The sequence below is a fragment of the Pseudophryne corroboree genome, chromosome 3, assembly GCF_028390025.1.
Source record: "Pseudophryne corroboree isolate aPseCor3 chromosome 3, aPseCor3.hap2, whole genome shotgun sequence".
Lineage (NCBI taxonomy): Eukaryota > Metazoa > Chordata > Amphibia > Anura > Myobatrachidae > Pseudophryne > Pseudophryne corroboree.
The window spans coordinates 57,588,425-57,603,246 of NC_086446.1; the positions used below are offsets into that span (position 1 = coordinate 57,588,425).

The 14,822-nt window shown below is 46.7% G+C and overlaps 1 protein-coding gene across 1 annotated transcript in view; it reads left to right on the top strand.

Moving 5' to 3' along the window:
* Positions 1 to 2,608: 2,608 nt before the first annotated feature.
* LOC135057157 (NACHT, LRR and PYD domains-containing protein 3-like) overlaps positions 2,609 to 14,822 on the top strand; it is a 277,987-nt gene continuing 265,773 nt past the window's right edge. Inside the window, exons 1-2 of the mRNA XM_063963056.1 lie at positions 2,609 to 2,667; positions 8,061 to 8,351. Coding sequence (XP_063819126.1) covers positions 2,643 to 2,667; positions 8,061 to 8,351 — 316 coding nt within the window. The 5' untranslated portion in view covers positions 2,609 to 2,642. The remainder of the gene's footprint in view (positions 2,668 to 8,060; positions 8,352 to 14,822) is intronic.

The following is a 14,822-nucleotide window of genomic DNA, read 5'->3' on the forward strand; positions in this document are numbered from 1 at the left end:
TTGGTAACTGGAACAAATGACAAACCCTTATTTAATAGTGATATTTCATTTTCTGTCAAAGTGTGAGAGGAAAGATTGATGATTAAATCACTTTTGGGGATCAACGCCTTCCTCTGCCTCTCCCACTGCCTGCTCCGCCTTGTTTTGCTCCGGCATCTTTTCGTGGTGCCACCTTTGCCCGTGTTGCGGTCCCTAAAGGGGGCTTCCCCGAACTGGTACTGGCAGCCTGGTCAGAGTCGGTGGCTGAACTATCCATTGCTGATCCCTCCGTGTCCGTCAGGAACTTCCTGGAGTTACGCTTTGGAAAGAATCTCTTACTTCGTGGGGGATATCTCCCTGTCGCCCAGGGGTATACCGTCTGATCCTCGTAATCCTTGTTCACTGTCGCCAATTTTGCCTTTTTATATTTAATCAGCTCATGTTTATAGGCATCAATTTTGCCTTGTAATTTCTGCATCCAATTCTCCTTGGTATCATTCACCAGAATATGATTAGATGTACGCTCTACCTCACTGATCTTTATCCTTGTTTCATTCAGGATCCTGGTTGACTCCTCCACCACCAGGATCATTAGATCCAGTGAGCACTTGTTCAGTACCGCTGCCCACCGCCTACAGAATTCAGGATTAGTTCTCCCAATTGTTGGGATATTTTTTATCCTGAACCCCCTAGGGATCTTCCGCTCTCTATAATAATCGGAGATAGTGACCCCATGAAGATGGTAGTCGATCTCCCGTTTACGAAGTTTGAGCAGTGCAAAGAAAACATCCTCGGCAGAATCCCCTCCAGCTGCAGCCTGAAAAGTGTCCTTCACAAGCACTGCTTCCGCCTCTGATTCTGAGAAGCTTAGTAATTCACCTGTGGTCAATATATATAAATAGTATTTGTATTCGGCACTCATGAAATAAACATCACAGTCAGCTTGCCCGGTGCCCTCTAAATCAACTGCAGGTTGAAGATATGAGTACAATGAAGCGGCACTCAAGGACTTAATTCAAATAAACGGGTCAGTCATATGCCTGACGAAGGTTTGTGATTAAAACCGAAACGTTGCACATCAAAATCGGGAGACTGGACCCGTTTATTTGAATTAAGTCCTGGAGTGCCACTTCATTGTACATATATGTATATGTATATATATATATATATATATTAAGGGGGGCAGACCATACACTCTCTAATAGTTAGCCAAGCAACTATGGTGGATAGCAGCACCACTGAGCATGTGCCCCTTTCACAGCATTAAACTGGTCAGACACTGCACAGGGATACTGACTGATCATCAGCCGGTTATGGGGTCTAATTCAGACCTGGGGTAAATTTACTAAGGGGGTAATTCAGAGTTGATAGCAGCAGCAAGTTTATTAGCAACTGGGCAAAACCATGTGCACTGCAGGGGGGGGGGCAGATATAATATTTGTAGAGAGTTAGATTTGGGCGAGTTATTTTGTTTCTGTGCAGGGTAAATACTGGCTGCTTTATTCTTACACTGCAATCTAGATTCCAGTTTGAACACACCCCACCCAAATCTAACTCTCTCTGCACATGTTATATCTGCCCCACCTGCAGGGCACATGGTTTTGCCCAACTGCTAACAAAATTGCTGCTGCGATCAACTTGGAATGACCACCAAAGATGGGAGTTCTATTTAAAATGGGATGTTTCTCATAGCAACCCAATTAGATTCTTCTTCTCATTTATCTAGCACCTTCTAGAAGATAATACCTGAAATCTGATTGGTTGTTATGGGCAACATCCCATCTTAAATAGAACTCCTATCTTAGTAAATTTACCTCCTGATCGCAGCAGCAAATTTGTTCTCAAAACCATGTGCACTGTAGGGGGAGCAGATGTAACATGTGCAGAGAAAGTTATATTGTGTGTTCAAACCAAGATCTAAATTGCAGTGTAAATATAAAGCAGCCAGTAATTACCCTGCACAGACACAAAATAACCCTCCCAAATCTAACTGTGTGACCCTGTGCTGGGGGCCTTTTGCAGATGGTGCTCTGTCATCAGACATAACAGTGACCTTCATTCTCTGGGTGCAGTTTAGGCCTGTTATTGTCCTTTGCCTATACATTTATTTCCTTCATGTCCGTGAAAAATTAACTTCTGTTTTTTCTTTCCTGTATATTCTTGCTGAGTTTCCGCCTGACCAATTTCTCATGCATCTGCTATCAGCGGAATCAGTCCAGAGCCAGTTGCGTTGTCTCATGTCTGTAACTCCTCAGGTAAGATCAATCAGGCATAAATATTTCTGAACAAGCTTCTAAATCAGGTGTAGGCAAACTATGGGACTCCAACTGCTATGGAACTACACATCCCAGCATGCCCTGCCACATTTGTTTCTGTTAGGCTATGTTATAACTGTGACAGGACATGCTGGGATGTGTAGTTCCACAGCAGCTGGAGTGCTGCAGGTTGCTTTCCCCTGTTCTAAATAGAGATCCTGTAATGGAAGCATTATAGAGAGGTTATCGGTAATTCATCCTAATTGCTGTTTTTCTCATGTGTATAAAGTGACCTCTGCAGTAGCTCAGTAATAATGAAGCTTCTGGAAAGTATCCCAGATTTATGTGTAATAATCTGCATTTTATTTCCTCCTAGGACATGTACAGTAAGATCACATTGCCTGCTGCATGATGGCCACTTCCTCCTTCACAAGTGAGTGTCAGCGTCTGTAACCATTTGCATTGTTAATTCTATTAGTGATTGCATGCAGAGGGCGAATACAGAATTGAATGTAATTGACACCAAAAACCTAGACATAAATCACGTAAAAAATATGAAGTTTGCCTACCCTCCAAGAACGTCCTGGAGGCTTCCAAAAATTGGGTGGGCTCCCAGCCCCCTGGAAAGGTGAGAACGTCTCCTGTTTTCCCTGCCAGTTCCCCACACCTCCTCTTGGCCGCCCACATCAGAGCACAAGTGGGTGGTCCGAGGGGGATCCAAAGACCTGATTTGTGCTGAATCACGTCATCGCAGCTCTGAACCCCGCTATACAGTGTCTGTTTTCTCAGCACTGTATAGCGTGGCGGAGCCACGATGACGTGATCATAATGCCACGCCCCAGACAGCACATCTTCCCACTGACCACGCCCCTAGACAGCCCACCTATGCGCCTACCACGCTGCCACTTCCAGGAGGAGATGGCATCAGAGTAGGCAACTATGGTTTGCATAGTATTTAGAGCAGCCTGCATATTAAGACATACGTGCCTACTCTCCCAAATCCTGCAGGAGACACACAATTTTTAAGGTAGCACCTCACACCCTTGGTTAGATTGGACACCCCTCCCCCACTTCCTGCTGAAGTGGGCTGAATGGGGAGGTAAGTACCATGCATATGCTGTCAGTGAGGAGGCCGGGGACTAATGATTCAATTCTATAGTAATTGCTACATTTTAGACCCAGCCCCTATTCAGATATGCACGAATCACTGTGAGGGAGCGTGACAAATCCGACCCCATGCCAATCTCCACCTACCTGCATCTCCCAGAGAGGAAACTTCAGTAGTAGGTAAGTATGTCTTAAGGTATTAGGCATAATGGATATTTTTGGTAATGTAAGTGAGCTCCCCTGTGTAATATACACTGTAGCGTGGATCTTACGCATACTTGCCAATGCTCCCGGAATGTGAGGGAGACTCCCTTAAATTGTATCAATCTCCCTGACTCCCTAAAAAGTCTGGAAATCTCCCTTGTTGTACCTCACCCAATTATGAAGCTGTTATATACTGTGGTAATCCTTTGCCACTTTTGTTCTATATCAGATAGTATATATGCTTCCCAATGGGAATGCCTGTACTGTCTCTGACTGACGTGTAGGACTTCCAATAAAAGAAGGGGGGGGGGGGGGGGGGAGGCTGCAGTCCTGCAGCCCATATGTAAAATCTGCCACTGACTATAAATAACAGTATATCATCTGCAAACAGCATGATTTTCAGTTCAATGATGGTAGCCAAGATTCCACTGAACATAGGAGCGGCCCTCAGAGCAATGGTGAGTGGTTCAATAGCAATTACAAATAGTACGGGGAAAGGGGACACCAGACCATAGTTACCGACATACTGGCTGCTCTCTGCGGGAGAGAGCAGCCAGGTTGGCTAAGAGGGCGGGCAGGGGAGGCTGTGACGAAAAGGAGGGGGTGGACCGGAGGCGGGACGGGGGCGGAGCAAGGACGGGATGGGGCGGAGCAAGGGTGGGGTCACGATGACGCCCGCTTTAAGTCACGCCCCCGCTCTGTAATGCCGCGATTACCGGCATTACGCTGCAGGGGGCGTGGTTATGATGACGCGATTCTGCAAGAATCGCGTTATCGACTGCCCGGACCGCCCACTTTACACATTAAGTGGGCGGACGGGCAGGGGGGTCCCCGCAAATTGGGAGACTTGCCTGCTCTTCCGTGGGGCCGGGAGGGTCACCCGATTTTCAGGAGCCTCCCGGCCATTCCGGGAGAGTAGGCAAGTATGCACCAGACATGTCTTCTTCTGAATGGGGAAGGAAGATGACAAGTAGCCATTGTAGGAAGCTTGCAACATACCTGTAGGATTAGTGAATAATGTTAATGGAGACTAGATGTAAATGGACACATCTATAATGTGAATAAGATTTCACTACAGTGGCGTAATTTGAATTGGTGGTCACTGCTGTGATATATGACAGTAACAGCTTTTCAATTGAATTCCTGTATCCTTATATGTACACATAAGAATTTATGTTCGGCAGGGGATTTACATTTTTAAAGTATTAATAAATGTTATGTTTTAAACTTTGTGTATTATTACAACTTCTTGGTCAATGAGTGCGCCAGAAAGGGGATTTTCTTTCTTTTTCCTGTATCTAGATAAATCAGTAGTAGGCTACTGAGCCCTTGGTGCACCGCCAACAGATACTGATGTGACAATACAGTAATTATATATTGAAAAAACATTGGTTTCTTTTTTTCATCTCATCTCTCTCCAGTGCGGGAACACACCCACTTTTCCATTACTGGAGACAGAAAGGGTGATAGTGCACTCTTACCCCTTACCCCCCCCCCCCCCCACCACCACCACCACCACCACCACCACCCCTCAACATCCATCCCCCCCCCCCAAAAAAAAAAAAGAAGAAGAGAGAAATAGTGAAAGAAGAGAGAGGGGATAAATAATGGTAAGCGAGAGAGAGAGAGAGAGAGAGAGAGAGAGAGAGGAGGATCAGTGGGGGATGGAAGAGGGAGAGAGGAGGAAAAGTGGGAGAACGAGAGAGAAAGAAAGGAATAGGGAATCAACAGAGAGGAGGAATAAGGAGAGGGAGAGAGAGAGGCGGAATAGGGAGAGGGAGGGAGGGAGGGAGAGAGGAGGAATAAAGGGAGATGGGATAGAGAAAGGTAGAAAGTAATGGGGGACACGGCATAGAAAATGACAGAGAGAGAGCTGCCACTTATCCACAATATACCTAGAGAAAGCTGGAGTTGATCTGCACACTAAATTAATGGGTAAATTTGTATACACCAAATATATTGGCGGTCAGTTCCCTGGTGTTAAATGCTGGTAGCATTCTATATTGCCAGGGGCTGCTACCTGTTACAACCAAAGGTATATCCACATGAAAAAAAGAGAGAAAAGGGGTTGCATACTCATGGTGCACTCTTATATATTTAAAATATAGCTTTTAATATTGGCATTTAAAAGAAAGCCATATAGAGGCTTTTACACTAGCGAAATATATAGAATAAAAAACAATCACGTACATAAAGTATAGGTGCTCACAAATAGACACAGTGTAAAAAGAGATTTAAAACAAGAATGTCTGTTCCGTTTGTTTATTGATTAGCAATGTTTACATTCATATGTATAATAGTATATTTTTATCTATTGTATAAGTCCTTAGGCCCTGGAAAAAGTATATACAGTATATTCACATTTTTTCCAATAAAGATGTAACAGTTTGAATCAAGTATATTCGTTTATTGTCTCAGTTCACTTTGATTCACAGTATAGGGAATATCCACATCTATCAAATTGAAATTCTCTTTAGTGTTTTGCCGATGATTCACCCTATGGCCCTCATTCCGAGTTGATCGCTCGCAAGGCGATTTTAGCAGAGTTACACACGCTAAGCCGCCGCCTACTGGGAGTGAATCTAAACTTCTTAAATGTGCGACCGATGTATGCGCAATATTGCGATTACAAACGAGTTAGCAGTTTCAGAGTAGCTTCAGACTTACTCTGCCTGTGCGATCAGTTCAGTGCTTTTCGGTCCCGGCTGACGTCATAAACACACCCAGCGTTCGCCCAAGCACTCCCACCGTTTCTCCAGACACGCCTGCGTTTTTTCCGGAAACGGTAGCGTTTTGAGTCACACGCCCTTAAAACGCCGTGTTTCCGCCCAGTAACACCCATTTCCTGTCAATCACAATGCGATCGCCGGAGCGATGAAAAAGCCGTGAGTAAAAATACTATCTTCTTAGTAAAGTTACTTGGCGCATGCGCAGTGCGAACATTACGCATGCGCACTAAGAGAATTCTCACTGCAATGCGATGAAAAACTCAGAGCGAACAACTCGGAATGAGGGCCCATATACATGCATTTTGGTTATATTGTTTCCCTTTCTGAGCTAACTGTAGTAGTAGTTATTGCAACAGTATCACCGGCTGGAAGCAGCTATGGATGTAACATATTTGATATTCAGCAGCTGAGATGTAATGTTAAATTGTAGTGTTTACCCGCACGCAATGTTTTGCCATTTTTCACATCACAGACAGACCTTTGAAAATATTATAGTTGTTTCTTCAATTTGGCTGCACCACAAATGACGCCTATCACACCTCAGTTCTATTTTATGGATCCAGAAGTCGTTTTTACATGAGAAAATGATTCACGCCTCTGATGTTTTATGTATAATTCACATGGTATGTTTGCAGCACTTATTTTAGCACTGCAATGTGTATGGAGCTGCTTCACTCTGGTAAGCTGCCTTGCAATTGTCCTTCATGCACTCCAACGTTCACAAGATATATTTGCAGTATTTCATAACTGCCATGTGTGTTGGCTGCATAGTTATCACCAGCAGATGAACCCACCGTTCGGCTTTCCATCGCGTCCTGCTATGGAAAACCGTTCACCAACCCCTCCCCGCTGACATCGCTGGGCAGGGGGGAAAATAGCTAATACCCCTTTTACACCTACGAGCACGGGTCGCAGCCGGGTGCCTGACACGGGAGCTGCCCCCTGCTGCGACCCGTGCTCGGTCCCTTTCCCATCAGCAGTCAAAACCCGGCATATGCCGGGTTGGTGACGCTTCTAGCTACACGGCAGGGGCGGCGCAGGGAGATCACATGATCTCCCAGCGCCGCCCATCCATACAGTGTAAACGGGAGCCGTGTCGCATCGACACGGCTCCCGTTTACACTACACCCTACCCGGATCATTCCCGTGTCCTACCCAGGTAGATAGCCGGGTAGGATTCACGGGTCACTTGATCCGGGTTTACCCTTTTCCACTTGCCAAAAATACGGGTAAATGCGCCCCCCCGTGCATTTACCCGTGTTTTTTGAGCTAGTGGAAAAGGGGTATTAGTGTGTATGCACTGAGTGCTTTTCAGCCCAGCGATGTTAGAGATCATCACTGTGCATACACACTGGGCAAAAATGCAAAGTGCCTATGCACCTTTACTCCAAAATGATTTCTAACATAAATCTTTCCTAATTACACTAATGTGGTTGCTATTAAAGGGTCTTTTATTAAATTACTTGCATTTGTTTCTGCAGGGCTTGTCAGGCCTGTATTTATATTAGCAGGTACAGATTAATATTTCTCCATAATAAGAGACAGCCCTGATGTGCTCTCTACACTGTTTGCTGTGTGTCTTATTCTGGGGCAAAATAAACATAACTGCTGATGATATAAAGATATGGCTGAAATACACAGAATAAAGTCAAGAAGATTTGACAATGTTGTTGTAAGGGGGTGTCTACAAGCTAATAAATAAAATGAATCAGAAGTTGGTGGAAATCTCAGTGGAAAAGGGATTTCTCTGTAGAACAGTTATAATATGTAAATCTGTTATCACCAGGCGCTCGGTGTGACAGGAACAAAATACATGGAGACATTCTGTATGAAGCTTTGGCAGATCTGACACATGATGACTTCAAAAGATTTAAGGACAGGCTGTCTGATTTCTCTGATGGAGGGCGAGGCTCCATTCCACGTGGGCGCCTGGAAACTGCAGATTATGTTACAGCAAAAAATGTTCTTATAGATGTTTATGGAAAGGAAGCAGCTCTGGATGTGACCATACAGGTCTTCAAGCTGATAAATCTTATGGGTCCTGCAGAGGCTCTCCAGCACCAATTGACACAAGATGGTAAGTTCCAGTAAGGTGCACAAATAATAAGAAACTCTCTTGTGTGATTTACTTGTCTGTTTAGGCATGATCTGCAAGCATTCATGTGTATCTAATGTCAATGATGCTTCACTCTTTAGACTGCAGGAGTAAAAATATCTCACAGGACAATCATTGTCACTGGGCACTTCCTCTTATACTGACTGCAGGTGGACACATCACACACAGGACAGTCACTGTGCACTTCCTCTTATACTGACTGCAGGAGGACACATCACACACAGGACAGTCACTGTGCACTTCATCTTATACTGACTGCAGGAGGACACATCACACACAGGACAGTCACTGTGCACTTCCTCTTATACTGACTGCAGGAGGACACATCACACAGGACAGTCACTGTGCGCTTCCTCATATACTGACTGCAGGAGGACATATCACACACAGGACAGTCACTGTGCACTTCCTCTTATACTGACTGCAGGAGGACACATCACACACAGAACAGTCACTGTGCACTTCCTCTTATAATGATTGCAGGAGGTCACATCACACACAGGACAGTCACTGTGCACTTCCTCTTATACTGACTGCAGGAGGATACATCACACACAGGACAGTCACTGTGTACTTCCTCTTATACTGACTGCAGGAGGACACATCACACAGGACAGTCAATGTGCGCTTCCTCTTATACTGACTGCAGGAGGACACATCACACACAGGACAGTCACTGTGCACTTTCTCTTGTACTGACTGCAGGAGGACATATCACACACAGGACAGTCACTGTGCACTTCCTCATACTGACTGCAGGAGGACACATCACACACAGGACAGTCACTGTGCACTTCCTCTTATGCTGACTGCAGGAGGACACATCACACAGGACAGTCACTGTGCACTTCCTCTTATACTGACTGCAGGAGGACACATCACACACAGGACAGTCACTGTGCACTTCCTCTTATACTGACTACAGGAGGACACATCACACACAGGTCACAGTGCACTTCCTCTTATACTGACGGCAGTAGGACACATCACACACAGGACAGTCACTGTGCACTTCCTCTTATACTGACAGCAGGAGGACACATCACACACAGGACAGTCACTGTGCACTTCCTCTTATACTGACTGCAGGAGGACACATCACACACAGGACAGTCACTGTGCACTTCCTCTTATTCTGACTGCAGGAGGACACATCACACAGGACAGTCACTGTGCGCTTCCTCATATACTGACTGCAGGAGGACATATCACACACAGGACAGTCACTGTGCACTTCCTCTTATACTGACTGCAGGAGGACACATCACACACAGAACAGTCACTGTGCACTTCCTCTTATAATGATTGCAGGAGGTCACATCACACACAGGACAGTCACTGTGCACTTCCTCTTATACTGACTGCAGGAGGATACATCACACACAGGACAGTCACTGTGTACTTCCTCTTATACTGACTGCAGGAGGACACATCACACAGGACAGTCAATGTGCGCTTCCTCTTATACTGACTGCAGGAGGACACATCACACACAGGACAGTCACTGTGCACTTTCTCTTGTACTGACTGCAGGAGGACATATCACACACAGGACAGTCACTGTGCACTTCCTCATACTGACTGCAGGAGGACACATCACACACAGGACAGTCACTGTGCACTTCCTCTTATGCTGACTGCAGGAGGACACATCACACAGGACAGTCACTGTGCACTTCCTCTTATACTGACTGCAGGAGGACACATCACACACAGGACAGTCACTGTGCACTTCCTCTTATACTGACTACAGGAGGACACATCACACACAGGTCACAGTGCACTTCCTCTTATACTGACGGCAGTAGGACACATCACACACAGGACAGTCACTGTGCACTTCCTCTTATACTGACAGCAGGAGGACACATCACACACAGGACAGTCACTGTGCACTTCCTCTTATACTGACTGCAGGAGGACACATCACACACAGGACAGTCACTGTGCACTTCCTCTTATTCTGACTGCAGGAGGACACATCACACACAGGACAGTCACTGTGCGCTTCCTCATATACTGACTGCAGGAGGACATATCACACACAGGACAGTCACTGTGCACTTCCTCTTATACTGACTGCAGGAGGACACATCACACACAGAACAGTCACTGTGCACTTCCTCTTATAATAATTGCAGGAGGTCACATCACACACAGGACAGTCACTGTGCACTTCCTCTTATACTGACTGCAGGAGGATACATCACACACAGGACAGTCACTGTGTACTTCCTCTTATACTGACTGCAGGAGGACACATGACACAGGACAGTCAATGTGCGCTTCCTCTTATACTGACTGCAGGAGGACACATCACACACAGGACAGTCACTGTGCACTTTCTCTTGTACTGACTGCAGGAGGACATATCACACACAGGACAGTCACTGTGCACTTCCTCATACTGACTGCAGGAGGACACATCACACACAGGACAGTCACTGTGCACTTCCTCTTATGCTGACTGCAGGAGGACACATCACACAGGACAGTCACTGTGCACTTCCTCTTATACTGACTGCAGGAGGACACATCACACACAGGACAGTCACTGTGCACTTCCTCTTATACTGACTACAGGAGGACACATCACACACAGGTCACAGTGCACTTCCTCTTATACTGACGGCAGTAGGACACATCACACACAGGACAGTCACTGTGCACTTCCTCTTATACTGACAGCAGGAGGACACATCACACACAGGTCAGTCACTGTGCACTTCCTCTTATACTGACTGCAGGAGGACACATCACACACAGGACAGTCACTGTGCACTTCCTCTTATTCTGACTGCAGGAGGACACATCACACACAGGACAGTCACTGTGCGCTTCCTCTTATACTGACTGCAGGAGGACACATCACACACAGGACAGTCTCTGTGCACTTCCTCTTATACTGACTGCAGGAGGACACATCACACACAGGACAGTCACTGTGCACTTCCTCTTATACTGACTACAGGAGGACACATCACACACAGGTCACAGTGCACTTCCTCTTATACTGACTGCAGGAGGACACATCACACACAGGACAGTCACTGTGCACTTCCTCTTATACTGACTGCAGGAGGACACATCACACACAGGACAGTCACTGTGCACTTCCTCTTATACTGACTGCAGGAGGACACATTACACAGGACAGTCACTATGCACTTCCTCTTATACTGACTGCAGGAGGACACATCACACACAGGACAGTCACTGTGCACTTCCTCTTATACTGACTGCAGGAGGACACATCACACACAGGACAGTCTCTGTGCACTTCCTCTTATACTGACTGCAGGAGGACACATCACACACAGGACAGTCACTGTGCACTTCCTCTTATACTGACTGCAGGAGGACACGTCACACACAGGACAGTCACTGTGCACTTCCTCTTATACTGACTGCAGGAGGACACATTACACAAGACAGTCACTATGCACTTCCTCTTATACTGACTGCAGGAGGACACATCACACACAGGACAGTCACTGTGCACTTCTTCTTATACTGACTGCAGGAGGACACATCACACATAGGCCAGTCACTGTGCACTTCCTCTTATTCTGACTACAGGAGGACACATCACACACAGGACAGTCACTGTGCGCTTCCTCTTATACTGACTGCAGGAGGACACATCACACACAGGACAGTCTCTGTGCACTTCCTCTTATACTGACTGCAGGAGGACACATCACACACAGGACAGTCTCTGTGCACTTCCTCTTATACTGACTGCAGGAGGACACATCACACACAGGACAGTCACTGTGCGCTTCCTCTTATTCTGACTGCAGGAGGACACATCACACACAGGACAGTCTCTGTGCACTTCCTCTTATACTGACTGCAGGAGGACACATCACACACAGGCTAGTCACTGTGCACTTCCTCTTATTCTGACTGCAGGAGGACACATCACACACAAGCCAGTCACTGTGCACTTCCTCTTATTCTGACTGCAGGAGGACACATCACACACAGGACAGTCACTGTGCGCTTCCTCTTATACTGACTGCAGGAGGACATATCACACACAGGACAGTCACTGTGCACTTCCTCTTATACTGACTGCAGGAGGACACATCACACACAGGACAGTCACTGTGCACTTCCTCTTATACTGACTGCAGGAGGACACATTACACAGGACAGTCACTATGCACTTCCTCTTATACTTACTGCAGGAGGACACATCACACACAGGACAGTCACTGTGCACTTCCTCTTATACTGACTGCAGGAGGACACATCACACACAGGACAGTCTCTGTGCACTTCCTCTTATACTGACTGCAGGAGGACACATCACACACAGGACAGTCACTGTGCACTTCCTCTTATACTGACTGCAGGAGGACACATCACACACAGGACAGTCACTGTGCACTTCCTCTTATTCTGACTGCAGGAGGACACATCACACACAGGACAGTCACTGTGCGCTTCCTCATATACTGACTGCAGGAGGACATATCACACACAGGACAGTCACTGTGCACTTCCTCTTATACTGACTGCAGGAGGACACATCACACACAGAACAGTCACTGTGCACTTCCTCTTATAATAATTGCAGGAGGTCACATCACACACAGGACAGTCACTGTGCACTTCCTCTTATACTGACTGCAGGAGGATACATCACACACAGGACAGTCACTGTGTACTTCCTCTTATACTGACTGCAGGAGGACACATGACACAGGACAGTCAATGTGCGCTTCCTCTTATACTGACTGCAGGAGGACACATCACACACAGGACAGTCACTGTGCACTTTCTCTTGTACTGACTGCAGGAGGACATATCACACACAGGACAGTCACTGTGCACTTCCTCATACTGACTGCAGGAGGACACATCACACACAGGACAGTCACTGTGCACTTCCTCTTATGCTGACTGCAGGAGGACACATCACACAGGACAGTCACTGTGCACTTCCTCTTATACTGACTGCAGGAGGACACATCACACACAGGACAGTCACTGTGCACTTCCTCTTATACTGACTACAGGAGGACACATCACACACAGGTCACAGTGCACTTCCTCTTATACTGACGGCAGTAGGACACATCACACACAGGACAGTCACTGTGCACTTCCTCTTATACTGACAGCAGGAGGACACATCACACACAGGTCAGTCACTGTGCACTTCCTCTTATACTGACTGCAGGAGGACACATCACACACAGGACAGTCACTGTGCACTTCCTCTTATTCTGACTGCAGGAGGACACATCACACACAGGACAGTCACTGTGCGCTTCCTCTTATACTGACTGCAGGAGGACACATCACACACAGGACAGTCTCTGTGCACTTCCTCTTATACTGACTGCAGGAGGACACATCACACACAGGACAGTCACTGTGCACTTCCTCTTATACTGACTACAGGAGGACACATCACACACAGGTCACAGTGCACTTCCTCTTATACTGACTGCAGGAGGACACATCACACACAGGACAGTCACTGTGCACTTCCTCTTATACTGACTGCAGGAGGACACATCACACACAGGACAGTCACTGTGCACTTCCTCTTATACTGACTGCAGGAGGACACATTACACAGGACAGTCACTATGCACTTCCTCTTATACTGACTGCAGGAGGACACATCACACACAGGACAGTCACTGTGCACTTCCTCTTATACTGACTGCAGGAGGACACATCACACACAGGACAGTCTCTGTGCACTTCCTCTTATACTGACTGCAGGAGGACACATCACACACAGGACAGTCACTGTGCACTTCCTCTTATACTGACTGCAGGAGGACACGTCACACACAGGACAGTCACTGTGCACTTCCTCTTATACTGACTGCAGGAGGACACATTACACAAGACAGTCACTATGCACTTCCTCTTATACTGACTGCAGGAGGACACATCACACACAGGACAGTCACTGTGCACTTCTTCTTATACTGACTGCAGGAGGACACATCACACATAGGCCAGTCACTGTGCACTTCCTCTTATTCTGACTACAGGAGGACACATCACACACAGGACAGTCACTGTGCGCTTCCTCTTATACTGACTGCAGGAGGACACATCACACACAGGACAGTCTCTGTGCACTTCCTCTTATACTGACTGCAGGAGGACACATCACACACAGGACAGTCTCTGTGCACTTCCTCTTATACTGACTGCAGGAGGACACATCACACACAGGACAGTCACTGTGCGCTTCCTCTTATTCTGACTGCAGGAGGACACATCACACACAGGACAGTCTCTGTGCACTTCCTCTTATACTGACTGCAGGAGGACACATCACACACAGGCTAGTCACTGTGCACTTCCTCTTATTCTGACTGCAGGAGGACACATCACACACAAGCCAGTCACTGTGCACTTCCTCTTATTCTGACTGCAGGAGGACACATCACACAC